This window comes from Pecten maximus, chromosome 16 (assembly GCF_902652985.1).
Source record: "Pecten maximus chromosome 16, xPecMax1.1, whole genome shotgun sequence".
Taxonomy (NCBI): domain Eukaryota; kingdom Metazoa; phylum Mollusca; class Bivalvia; order Pectinida; family Pectinidae; genus Pecten; species Pecten maximus.
Window position 1 is genome coordinate 34,712,972 of NC_047030.1, and position 13,784 is coordinate 34,726,755.

Here is a 13,784-nt window from a genome sequence, read left to right on the forward strand (position 1 = left end):
GGGTAATATAGTAGTGGGCTATGTATATGTATTACATAGGGTGTGTATAGGGTCTATATATGTGTGTGTATATACGGGGCAGCAGGGAGCTAGTTTTCCTTATAAGGAGTTGTTTACGTTCTGTAGCATCGTGGAGCTGTGTATTAGGGCCCAACCTGATTGACAGGTTGCATAAGGCCCGTGTAAATTTAGTAACAGGTCCTATTTATAACTAGTGTTTAACCAATCAGAGAGAGTGAGGAGCGAGCTGTAAGTAGGTCGGAGGAGCGAGAGGAGCAGGTCTTAACCAATCAGCGTGAGTGAGGAGCGACAGAGGAGCCAAATATAGGTCGGAGGAGCAGATGTTAGCCAATGAAAATGCAGTATGAAAGTGGTATATAAGGGGTGAAAGTGACGAAAACAAAGAGATAAAGTTTTGCTTTGGGAACTACTCCACGCAACTTGTGATAAGATATTGATACTTGGATTTAACTTACACTTTTATGGGATGTACTAAGTGTGTTAGTCTCACTATGGAATACATAAGACTACTGGAAGTTATCACCCGTGGATATTATGTGAAACAGTGTATATTCGATGCGAAGTGTGTACATGTGTACGTCTGAATGGGATTTATGTGAACCTAATGTATGATATGTTGAACTTCATAGATGTGTAAATAAAATTATGTGAACTTTAGTCTGGTGTCATAGTTGTCCCTGCCGTAGTCAGCTTCCATCTCGAACTTTTATTAATAGCGTCTCGTGTATACCCGAGTGGAACGCTACAATTGGTGGCAGCGATGGGGATGGAATGTTTTATGACTACGGTAGCTGGACTTTCACATTATAAGACTATTTGGATTTTACATCTGTGATAATTTTCGACAATGGATATTCCGGACACACCAAGGAGACCATCTCAGCGTGGGCTTACTTCACCGCGTGTGCGTCGAAATTTAAGTTTTGATTTCGATGAGAGTGAAGTCGGGAATAGCGATGGGTCAAGTAGCCCGGCTCGGACTTTAAGAAGTCCAGATGTGGATACACCGGATGTGAACGATATTCCGCATGTGGGGCAAAGGACTCCGGGGAGTAGTTATGGATGTGAGACTACTTCACAGGCGAGAACCACTAATTCACGCATAACGGGGAATCAATACAAAGGATTTATTTTGAAATGGATTCTTGTGTTGGGTGTGTTTGGAAAGTTGTGTTGGTATTCTGTACCACAGATACCCCAACCACGTCATCGTCTGTTTCACTAAGGAGTTTATAGTTTTGGGAACTCTTGTGATACTCCTGTTAATCACATGTTCGCTCGTAGTGAAGTTGTTACGGAATCCCATGATGATAGACATGGTGCAAAATATGTCTCAGGGATTAGATGTATTGGAGACGCCCAGTCGTGAATATGGAGAGCAGTCCACCCGGAACGATATCAGTTTAAGGGGTCAGCAAGTTCCGTTGAAGCGGACATTCAGTGGTACCGGTAAAGATATATGGAGTGAATATATCCGGTATTTCGAAAATGTAGCTGACCTGAATGGCTGGACACCTGCCCGGACTTTGCTTATATTTTTCACTGTACTGCGTGGTCAAGCCGAGGTGTACGCTTACGGTCTGAATAATACCGTTAAGCAGGACTGGGATACATTAAAGAATAAAATGGACGACCGGTTTGGACACAGATCCATGAAAGAAAGTTATGTAGCGGAGGCTAAATTAAGGAAACGGAAAACAGACGAATCGTACAGAGATTTCGCACAGACTATGGAAGACTTGTACAGACGAGCATACCCCAACAACAGAGAATATGTGGAGGAGAGCAGTTTAAAAACTTTCCTTAATAACTGTCATTCTTCCGATAATTTCCGTTTAGCGGTTAAACGCATGCGCCCCAAGACATTACAGGAGGCGGTGACATTTGCCATGCAGGAGGAATGTATTCTGTTGGGAGAAAAACGGAACGCTAAGGACCAGAAGCGCTCAGTGTACAATGTGCAAAATACGTCGTCAGCCAAGCAACCCGGAAACGGAAGTACCGGGAAACGTACCACCAAACCGCCGAAACCACTGAAGTGCTTTGAGTGTGGTAGTGAAGAACATCTGAGAAATAAGTGCCCGGATGTTAAGAGAAATTCGACCTCCAATCAAACAAATGAACTGTCGTTAAACGAGTCCCGGCTGGAGCAGTAGGCCATGCGCCCGCCGAGCAGGAACAGAGGCCTAATACAGGAGTGAAACAAAATTCAACTGTACCCAGCGGAACCTTGAGACAAAAAGAAATTGTACTAAGTGACGCCGAAAACAGGGATACAGAAACAGAGTTTTGTAGTGCTATTTCTTCCGCGGGAAACTGCAGACAGGGAGAGATTAATAACTTACTCGAAGTGAGAGTAAAGTGCGATGCTGCTATGAAAGTGCGTGGTATGGTGGAAGGTACGCCTTTAATCTGGAAAGTCGACACCGGAGCGAGACGGACTTTTATCACCGAAGATACCTACTATAGCATTTATGGAAAGGATCGTCCTATATTGGAGCCTGCTCGTTCCAAGTTCGAGACAGCCGATGGAAACGAGTTGTCGGTGTTAGGGACTACTATTATGTGTTTGACTTTTGGAGATATTAGTGTAAACTTTAGAGTTTTTGTGGCCAATATTAAAACAAATTTATTGGGCCAGGACTTCATAACTCAATTTAAATGTCAATGGGACTATGACAACTGGATGTTTATCATCACGGACAGAAAACCTAAAGATGAATCTGTCAACGAAAACGGATTTAAAAGCAGCAGAGTGGTTAGTATGGACACTGTAACTATACCTGCTAAACACGAAATGGTGGTGAGATCAAGACTGACCAGAACAACTAACTCACATGTTGGAGTTCTCGTACCTGAGAAAGTGTTTATTCATTCTCACGGATTAGCCTTAGCGAATGTTCTTGTTGATACTTCACACAAATCGCTATATACGAGATTATTTAACCCTGGTGACGAGCCAGTCACAGTGAAGAAAGAGACCAACATGGCTGTTTTTGTACCGGTGAAAGATATCGGCAGGACGGTTTCAGACGTTGATAACATTGCCGAGCACGATGACATGTTACCGGAATATTTGATGGAAATGTACGAACGTGGATGTACTAACCTGAATTCTGAGGAACGTGCGCAGTTCAGGCAGTTCTTGATAAAACACCAGACCACATTTGCGGATCCTAAGGGAAAGATGGGAAGAACTACGTTGGGCGAGCATACTATAAAATTAAAGGATCCCGTACCATTTAAGGAGGCACCACGGAGAGTGCCTATATACAAACGTAAAATCTTGGATGAAGAAATAGCCAAGTTAGAACAACAAGGATTGATAGAGCGATCGGAGAGTCCATGGAGTTCACAACTTGTTTTGGTCCAAAAGCGGGACAATTCCTGGAGAGTGTGTGTGGATTACCGGCGACTTAATGAGAAAACTATTAAGGATGCCTACCCCATTAGTCGTATTGACGACAATCTGGACGCGTTGAGTGGAGCTAAATGGTTTTCATCTCTGGATCTCAATATGGCTTATCATCAGGTGCCTATGTGCGAGGACGACAAAAAGCTTACCGCCTTCGCTACGCCACGAGGTGGATTGTACCAATATAAAGTGATGGCGTTTGGTTTGACCAACGCCCCGGCCACTTTCTCCAGAATAATAGAGAAAGCGCTGAGTGGATTACAGTGGAACATTGCAGTGCTTTATCTGGATGATATTATTGTGTACGGAAAGGATTTCGGACAACATTTGGACAACTTGACGGCAGTCTTGGAAAGGCTTGACGGTGCCAATTTAAAGTTGAAGGCCAAAAAGTGTCACTTTTTCTGCAGAGAAGTGACGTTCCTGGGGCATGTGGTGTCACAGGATGGCGTCCGAACTGACCCTTCAAAAATAGAGGCAATATCGAAGATGAAAGCGCCAGAGACCATTTCAGAGTTAAGAACTTTCCTAGGATTAGCGTCCTATTACAGGAAGTTTGTTAAAAACTTCGCATTAATAGCGAAGTGTCTACACGACCTTACCAAGAAAGGTAAATCATGGATGTGGACGGAAGAACACTCTACAGCTTTTAATGAGCTGAAGGAACGGTTAACATCAACTCCTATTTTGAGCTATCCAGACGTAAACGGGGGTAAATTCATACTTGACACGGATGCCAGCAATTACGCTATAGGAGCAGTGTTGTCACAAGTCCAGGAAGGCCAGGAAGTGGTTATTGCGTACGCCAGTAGGTCTCTCAGTAAAGCTGAGCGTAATTATTGTGTGACCCGGAAAGAGATGTTGGCCGTAGTTTTCTTTGTGAAATACTTCCGGCATTATCTGATTGGACGTGAATTCTTGTTACGGACGGATCATGGATCGTTGACTTGGCTGTACAAATTCAAGGAACCAGATGGGCAGATTTGCAGGTGGATACAGCGACTGAGTCCATTTGATTTTAAGATACAACATAGGCCTGGGAAACGTCACTGCAACGCCGACGCCATGTCTAGATTAATTAATGATAAAGCCGCAACGTGTAAACAATGCCAAATGCCGTTGGATATTGAACAATCCGAGGCTATCGATACGAATATGTCGGAATTACAGGACCTTCCGGAAGTAATAATAGACAAACCTGAAGCGGACATAATCGATCAACCGGAAGTGGATAGTATTGAAAGCATAAAGATACTTTTCAAACCGGATGTGACTGTGGATAGTACATTTAGTGTGGACTCCGGTGACCGGAATAGTAACAGGAAACTGGAGAAAAGGAAACGTGGGAGAAAATCAAATCGTCCTCCGCCTGCTGAACCAAAAGCTTCTCCACAGGAAGAATTAACACCTGACAACATCAGACATAAACAGAAAGAAGATGAGCACATGGGACCGATTATTCAATTAATGGAAGCATTTAATGGTTGTGAAAAACCGAGTATAGAAAGCATTTCCGATAAAAGTAAGGAATGCCGGTTCTGGTACTCGAGATGGAACTTATTGACAATTCATAATGGATTACTTTGTGAAAAATGGATAACCCAAACCGGAAGTGCACGGTTACGGATATGTGTTCCAATATGTCTTAGAGATGTGGTAATGTGGCATTTACATGACGCGCCGTCATCGGGACACCAGGGAATCACACGAACATTAAAACGCGCCATGGACAGTAAATATTACTGGCCATCTATGAGACAGTATGTGACAGACTATGTTCGGGCCTGTGATATATGTGAGGAGAGGAAACACCCTTCAAGGCGGAAGCGGAACCTGTTAAAAACTTACACAATCGGACACAGATTTGAACGGATAGCGGCAGATATCACCGGACCCTTTCCTCGGTCAGAATCCGGAAATGCGTACCTATTGGTAGTGTCCGATTACTTCACAAAATTTACGGAAGCTTACTGTGTACCAAACATTGAGGCAGTTACGATTGCCGAAGCCATGTTTAAAGGCTGGATTAAGAGATACGGGTGTCCGCGAGAAATACACACGGACCAAGGAACCCAATTTGAAGGAATGTTGTTCAAGGAATTGTGCAAACTTCTTCAAATTAAGAAAAGTAGGACAACGCCTTTTCATCCGAGATCCGACGGAATGGTGGAGAGACTCAACCGGACAATAAAGGAAATGCTATCCAAGGTCGTGAGTGAAAATCAGAAGGATTGGGATACTTACATAGACTGTATTCAGATGGCTTATAATAGTACCCCACATCAAACTACGCTACAAACGCCTCACAAAATGGTATTTGGAGAGGAAATGCTTGTACCACTTGATATAATATCACCGAAACTACCGACAGAGGATACAGTAAACAGTGAATCAGATTTTGTTCGTAAATTGGACGCCACTTTTGAAGAATCATTCCGCATTGCAAGAAAAGTGACCCGGGAGTCCGCGAAACGTCAAAAGTGTCATTATGATCGAGGGATAATTGAACAAAGTTATGACGTTGGTGATAAAGTGCGCCGATTCCAGCATAAAGTGATAGTGGGTACGAAAGCAAAATTAGCCAGAGACTGGACCGGGCCTTGGACGGTGACGGAGCGGCTGAGTGACGTGCTCTATAAGATCCAACACTCGCCTACATCAAAGCCTGTGGTGTTACACGCGGACAACTTAAAGCCATACCGGGGAAGTGAAACTCGCCCGAGGGTGGACACCCCCGAACCAGTGATGCGTGACGATGAAACGCCCGACCCTTCTTTAGCGTTACCTGAGGAGTCAGATAGCGACGAATCAGAGAGCGAGAGCCCGACTCCATCCGTTACCAAGGTGACAAAAAAGGGGTCAACCCACAGTAGACTCTTCCAAACCGGGGGATGGAGACCTGTCAACCCCGGTTGTCAAGGTAACTCGACTTGGCAGGGCCATACGAAAACCAGCTCGACTTATTGAGACATAGTGTTCAACTGTATACTGATTCCAACTATGGACAATCACGAACACATATGCAGATACTGCGGGGTTTATTTCCGAGAATCCAGGAATCTATCCAGACATGTACGTGAGAAACATGAAGTGAACACCAAATCTTTGAAAGTATGTGAAGACTGTGGGAAAACATTTTCCAGAGGCAGCAACCTGAAGAGGCACCAGAGAAATCACTGTTGTGGTCCAACACGCCAACCCTGCTTTGACGAAAGGAATGATTGGGATATTGAGGAACTGTGGAACTCATTTAGCGTGCCTACCTGTACCATGCCAACAGAACAATGTTTTTCTGGTGATGGTATGCCGGAATGTCCAGACCGTAGTTGGCCGGCTGATCAACTACATGCAGATCTAGGGTACAGTGACGTCAGCGAAGAAGAGGTGGAGGTAAAGCAGACGGCAGAGCGAGCCCCAGCATAAAGTGACGTCAGCGAGGACGAGGTGGAACATGAACCTATGACCGGAACCAGTAATGTGTTTGTGTGCAATGTCAGTACACAAACCATCATGATATCCATGACTCGGACCACAACCACCTTTACAGATGGAGTCCAGGAAGTCCGACGGGATACATCAATTGGTTACTTGGAAGGTGTGGACCCTGAGTTCGTCGACTTTCCGGGATTGGTACGGGAGACATTGGATGAAATACCACAACATTTTGCCAATATGGGGACGCGCCAATACACAAAATTCGATGTCTGAATGGATTTATTAATGAGACTTTTAGATGCTGAAAAGACATTCTGTGACTTTTGAATAACGTGACATTCAATGGATTTTATTGTGTGACCATTTAAACGACTCTGGTACATGAATAATGAACTTTATTTGGATAACGGTACGTTCTCCGATATTTGGTCCGGATATGATAAACACTGTGTTAACGATTGACTTTAACCATAAAAGCAAACATTACGTTATCATCATGTGGAACATTTTTCTACTAGTTGTGATATTTCCTCACTGGATTTACATCGTGTTTTGTGTTCATAACATTATGATTGACGCTGTATTTTATTTGAATCATTTGTGATTGAAATATTATTGTGCGAGTGAGTTGATAATGTAAACCGTTTTCAATGCTTATACATGTATATTGAACATTTTTCTGAAATAGACAGGATTTGATTGGTATCTCTTTAACTTTTGTCGGAGACAAAACTTAGAAAGTTGGGGGTAGTGTAGCGTGGAAATATATTTCACGCTTATGTTTATTAAATTAGAAATGTAGTTTAATTGTATTATTGTTTAGGGTAATATAGTAGTGGGCTATGTATATGTATTACATAGGGTGTGTATAGGGTCTATATATGTGTGTGTATATACGGGGCAGCAGGGAGCTAGTTTTCCTTATAAGGAGTTGTTTACGTTCTGTAGCATCGTGGAGCTGTGTATTAGGGCCCAACCTGATTGACAGGTTGCATAAGGCCCGTGTAAATTTAGTAACAGGTCCTATTTATAACTAGTGTTTAACCAATCAGAGAGAGTGAGGAGCGAGCTGTAAGTAGGTCGGAGGAGCGAGAGGAGCAGGTCTTAACCAATCAGCGTGAGTGAGGAGCGACAGAGGAGCCAAATATAGGTCGGAGGAGCAGATGTTAGCCAATGAAAATGCAGTATGAAAGTGGTATATAAGGGGTGAAAGTGACGAAAACAAAGAGATAAAGTTTTGCTTTGGGAACTACTCCACGCAACTTGTGATAAGATATTGATACTTGGATTTAACTTACACTTTTATGGGATGTACTAAGTGTGTTAGTCTCACTATGGAATACATAAGACTACTGGAAGTTATCACCCGTGGATAATATGTGAAACAGTGTATATTCGATGCGAAGTGTGTACATGTGTACGTCTGAATGGGATTTATGTGAACCTAATGTATGATATGTTGAACTTCATAGATGTGTAAATAAAATTATGTGAACTTTAGTCTGGTGTCATAGTTGTCCCTGCCGTAGTCAGCTTCCATCTCGAACTTTTATTAATAGCGTCTCGTGTATACCCGAGTGGAACGCTACATTTACAATATAAACAAGAAAACTATAAATCAAACCGATAGCAGTGTTATTATTCACAAGTTAAAGAATTATGGATGTTAATATGTCGCAAAAAAAAAAAAAAAAAAGCTACCAAGTACTTCCCTCCCTTTATTGAAAAGATCTCGGAGTCTGTCTGTATTCTAATAACATCTTTCGTTAAAACACCATTTTTCTCAATATAAATACTGTATGTATCCAGCAATAAGCCCATGTCTGGTAACACAGGTGCCTACACAGGGGCCTGAAACATTCCTAAGACCCATCATGAAAGTTGAACCCCTAGATCATGTATGACGATAATAAGTGATCTAGGGGTCGGACCCTTGGACTGATTTTTCATTCTCCATCATAGGAATGTGACAAGCCCCTGTGTCTGGGAATGAACCCACCTATATATATCCTTTGTAGTTCCAACATATTTGAACAAATTACTCCATTGTCCTTAGATAATCCCACCCAATAATACATTGAGTCAGAGTCTACTATATAAAATATGATGTTTTAACTTTCATTACAAAATGTGATTTGAATTTGACTGGATCTTCGTATTATGACCTGAGGAGGGTACATATTCACTCGATTAGGCTTCATTCGTTTGAAATTTAACATAAAAAAAATCAAACAAAAAGAAGGTGAAAGTGTTATTATTGTTCTGTAATTACATATATATATATATGTATAATGTATATCTTCAAGCTCTCAAGATATATATATATCTGAATAATGGCAGTAATAATTGTTTATCTAGATACATATGTAACAAATTCTTTATAATTTCATGAACAACCTGACCTTTGATTGAGGTTTCTAAGCCGTCACATTTTTGCTGTAGTTTTGAGTTTTCGTCACGGACATTTGACAGAGATTTAAGTTCCTTGTCCTGGCGCCGGACTTTCTCTGTCATCATTGTTGACTGCATAGAAGATTCTGATTTTTCAGCTTCTAATTTCTCAATCTGTTCCTGAAGTGAGGACATTCCTGAAAATAAGAAAAAATGAAATTGAATTTATTGATCGAATTAAAACTAGAGAATACAATGAAACCTCTCTATTAAGACCACCTGGGGGACTGAGTGAAAGTGGTCTTAATAGCAAGGTGGTCTTAATACAGAGGTTGACAACATTAATCTTTGACAATCAAGAGGTAAAATATGTAATGTAAACACTTTGCTAAAAATGGATCTAAAAACAGATATTAGACATATTTCTTAAATCGTACAAAAACCTAAAACAAATCAACTTACAAATTAAAATGAAAAAAAAATAGACTTTTTTTTTACTAATTCTCCCCTTCCCATAATTATTGTGTTATTTAAAAAATATTAGCAGACAGAGAGATCTTTGGAATGATCAAGTTGAAAGGTAACATTACATGTGTCTCAGACAATAATGAACTGTATCACAAAAGAAAATGAAGTAATGTAATATTTAATATATCCTTAATCTGAAGATAATGGATAAATTTTGCTTAGTACTGAAATAGTTATTCAGGTTTTCATTTTTTTTTTTTTTGGCAGAGGGAGGGGTTGGATGAAGTTGATTGGTGTCTAGGAGGGAGGGGTTTTCTGATGGGGGAAAGGGTTGGGTGGTTGAAAGGGTCATTTGGGGAAGGGAGGGGTGTTGGGCGGAGTTGATTGGGACCTTAGATAGAGGGGTTTTCTCAGGGGCGGGGGGGGGGGGGGGGGGGGGGGGGGGGGGGGGGGTGGAGGGGACAGGGTTTATTTGGTTGTTCTTAGGGGGGTCATCTGACGGGGGAAGGAATCGAATGGGGTCGATTAGGGCTTTTGGGGAAGATGTTTGGATGGGATTGATTGGGGCCTTGTATGAAGGGGGTTGAATGAGGTTGATTGGAGGCTATGTATGAAGGGGTTGGATTAGGTTGATGGGGCCTTATACAGAGGAGGTTGAATGAGGTTAATTGGTCCTTGTATGGAGGGGGTTGAATGTGGCCTTCAAGGTAGGGGGTTGAACAAGGTTGATGGGGTTTTGTAGGGAGGGAATTGGATGTTTAATAAAGAGGGTTGGAGATGCCTTGAGAGGAGAGATTCAAACGAGATCCTACAAATCCCTAGAAGATGGATGACTACATACGTACCTTTATGTTCGGACTGGTACTTCTCTATAATGGTTTTCTGTAGAAGTTGTAATTCTGTTTGGAATTTTGCGTCTCTATCCTCTACAAACGTGTGTACGTCTGACACAACTTGTCTTTGGGCGGTCAGCTGAGACTTAATGTAAGGCAACCTCTCCTCAAATATGGAAAATTTTAATCTGCAAGTAACAAACAAAAATTTTGAAATATTTCATTTCGATATGGTATGGAATTAGAATATCAAGTAAGTTTTTATTTGAAAATAAGCCCTCTCCGCAAATATACCCTTTTTCTTAAATTAACATAATCTTCAATTTAAAACCATGCAGCAATTAAAGTGTAGTTCACAGATAAGCCGTCCCCGTATTGTAGAATTAAATTTTTCACTAGGGGAGGAGGCTAATTTGAAAATAAATTTGGTAATTGACAAAATGTTTCACAATTTTGATAAAAACTTTATCATACAATGTACCATAAATGTACAAGTATATGCCTGGTACAATGTATTCAATGTCTATTTGATTACCTGTAACTTTCCCTCTCAGTTTTGGTCCTATCCAACTCGCCCTGTAAGTTCTGATTCTGTAACCGTAAGTGCCCTGATAATTCTTCTTCATTCTTCAAGGAACTTCTTAGTGAGGATATTCTGAAAATCAAAAAAAAAAGAAATATTGATTTTGCTCATAATTAACTCAAACTCATGTCAGTAGAAATTTTCCCTTTTATCTGTTTGAAAAAAAAATATGGACGATATCTATATTTTTCAAATTTTTTATAAGCGATACGTTTTATGTGTACCTATTATATACTAGGAGGGTGGCCATGAATATAACAGTGTTTCCTTGCTTATGTGGTCATAAAAGGTAATAACGATGGACACAAAAATTAGGTTTTGTAATGTAAAAAAACAAACAAAAAACATATATATTTGTTGGCTTTTAAAAAAAAAAAAATAGAGAGCTTGTAGCTAAAGGGGCCATGATAGCTTAGTTGTTTAGATTACTGACAAAAAAACCTCAGGTGAGAGGGCCATGATAGCTTAGTTGTTTAGATTACAGACAAAAAAAACTCAGGTGAGAGAGGGCCATGATAGCTTAGTTGTTTAGATTACCGACAAAAAAACATCAGGTGAGAGGGCCATGATAGCCCACTCGATTAGATTGCTGGCCATGTAACCTCAAGTGAGGGGGTCGCAATACAGTGCTGGCCATGTTATTTCAAGTGAGGGGGCAATGATAGCTCAGTCAGCTATAGTGCTGGCCATGAAACCTCAGGCGAAGATCCAAGGTGCATGGTGTGATGCTCGATTCCTACCCATGTTGGTTTGTGTTTCTCAGGAAGCTGAGAAACAGGTTGATCTGTGTTGTCGTGGTTGTGTCCTTGGGCAAGACACTTTACCCTAATTGCTCTGGATGGCATGCGACGGGTATCCCGTACATTGTTCAGTGAGGTAGTCACCAACTACTACAGGGAGACTTCGCCTCAAAATTACCATGACTGTTCACAGGGCAATAAAAACAGTAAACAAACAAGCATGTAGCTACAGATAGCACTTGATAATGTAAAATATTGATATAATTATCTAGTACTTACACATTGTCCATTTCTTTTGAATTTTCTCGAAGTTCCTTGGTTTCTCCCATCAGTCTGTCATAATCGATCCTCAGTTGTTTCTCTCTCTCCATACTGCCTCGGTAATGTTCCATCTCGGCAATGGTCTTCTTTAACTTTTCTTCCATGGCTTTAATTTCGTTGTGGATGAGGTAACTCACTCCACAGTACTTACATACTGTATCGTCATGCTCCATCTTCCGTATGCCCTCTGGTAGCGGATGTTGCGGATGGTAATGCTCAAACCTTCCAGGATCACCATCGGCATCCTCAGGTTTGCCCTCCGACATTTTTGTTTTCATAACCTCAGCTTCAAATTTTCTTTGTTATTTTCTTTATTCTGTAACAATAGAAACTGGTGAAAACAATCCTAAAACGAACTTTAACCTATTGAGGATTTCAATAATACATTTATATGCATATTTGGCAATAAATCAATGTCTAGTAATAATAAGCCCACCAATGTCTTTTGCAGCTCATTTAAAATTCATACATATCTTTTAAAGTCTATGCTCTTTTCCACTTATAAGGCCAAAATAAAAACATAGCTGGTTTGGTATAACCCGCCGACCCAGAAAAAATGTGCCGACTCAAATAAATTTTATTGTGAAAAATAAAACATTGTTTTTTTATGATTTGACCATGGATATTTATGTCCAGAAGTTGCTGTGCAGGTTTGAAACTACATCTCCCAAACCCAAATAAGATTGGTGTGTGTTTCTTTAATTTTGTTTAAGAACACAAAACGAATAATGATTTCCAAATTCTGGTAACCTGTTTTTAGAATGGAATAAAAAAAAATCAGCCCTACCTACCTACCTATATGTAAGACCCCCTGGTTGGGTTACAACAAACCCAAGATATTTTTAAGGGTGGCCTAACACACACACTTTGTAACACAGTAATATACCCAGTTATTGTACGTGTTGACCCCTTGGCTTATCAAAGGACAACTATGACTTTGGGTAAAGTTGTTAGGTTTGATTATAATGAAGTGTTAACGACATCTTCATCCTAATCTGCATGCAGTGTATGAAAGTATATATGAAAATTCCTTAGACAATATGTCTACAGCAAATCGAAATCCCATAGCCCAAGTCATTTTTCCATAGACCCATTTTGTAAACATATTGTTGAAAGTAGCATAACTGTCATGCAAACACTTGCATCATCAAGTAAATTATCATATGGGTAAAACAAACTCTATTGTAAGCTCTGATTTCATATGATCATTTGTTAGAAAATATTGGAATGTTGTTTACATGAATTGTAATGTATGTCAGGACTCAAACTTTTCATAGCCAATGGGGCCAACACTTTGAAATTTTACATAGACCGACCAGGTTTTCAATAGCCTCTGGCCATCGGACCACCTTCACTTTCGAACACTGTGCATGCAATACAAATGTAAGTATTAAATCTACTTGGACTGGGCCGTGGCGGCACAGGGGCTTGTCTAGTCTTGTATTAAAAAAAATAGCCAGATATACCTACATATATTGATAATATATATAGGTATTTTTGACTACTTTAATATAAGACTAGGCATGTCCCTGTGGTGACGGTGAGTGACAGGTATAAGTGGTTACATACAATGTCAA

General features: G+C 40.6%; 1 protein-coding gene across 1 annotated transcript in view; it reads right to left on the reverse strand.

Moving 5' to 3' along the window:
- LOC117344942 (leucine-, glutamate- and lysine-rich protein 1-like) overlaps positions 1 to 13,784 on the reverse strand; it is a 49,387-nt gene that overhangs the window by 12,096 nt on the left and 23,507 nt on the right. Inside the window, exons 2-5 of the mRNA XM_033907827.1 lie at positions 12,166 to 12,523; positions 11,099 to 11,218; positions 10,576 to 10,751; positions 9,274 to 9,459 (exon numbers count right to left, since the gene is read on the reverse strand). Coding sequence (XP_033763718.1) covers positions 9,274 to 9,459; positions 10,576 to 10,751; positions 11,099 to 11,218; positions 12,166 to 12,485 — 802 coding nt within the window. The 5' untranslated portion in view covers positions 12,486 to 12,523. The remainder of the gene's footprint in view (positions 1 to 9,273; positions 9,460 to 10,575; positions 10,752 to 11,098; positions 11,219 to 12,165; positions 12,524 to 13,784) is intronic.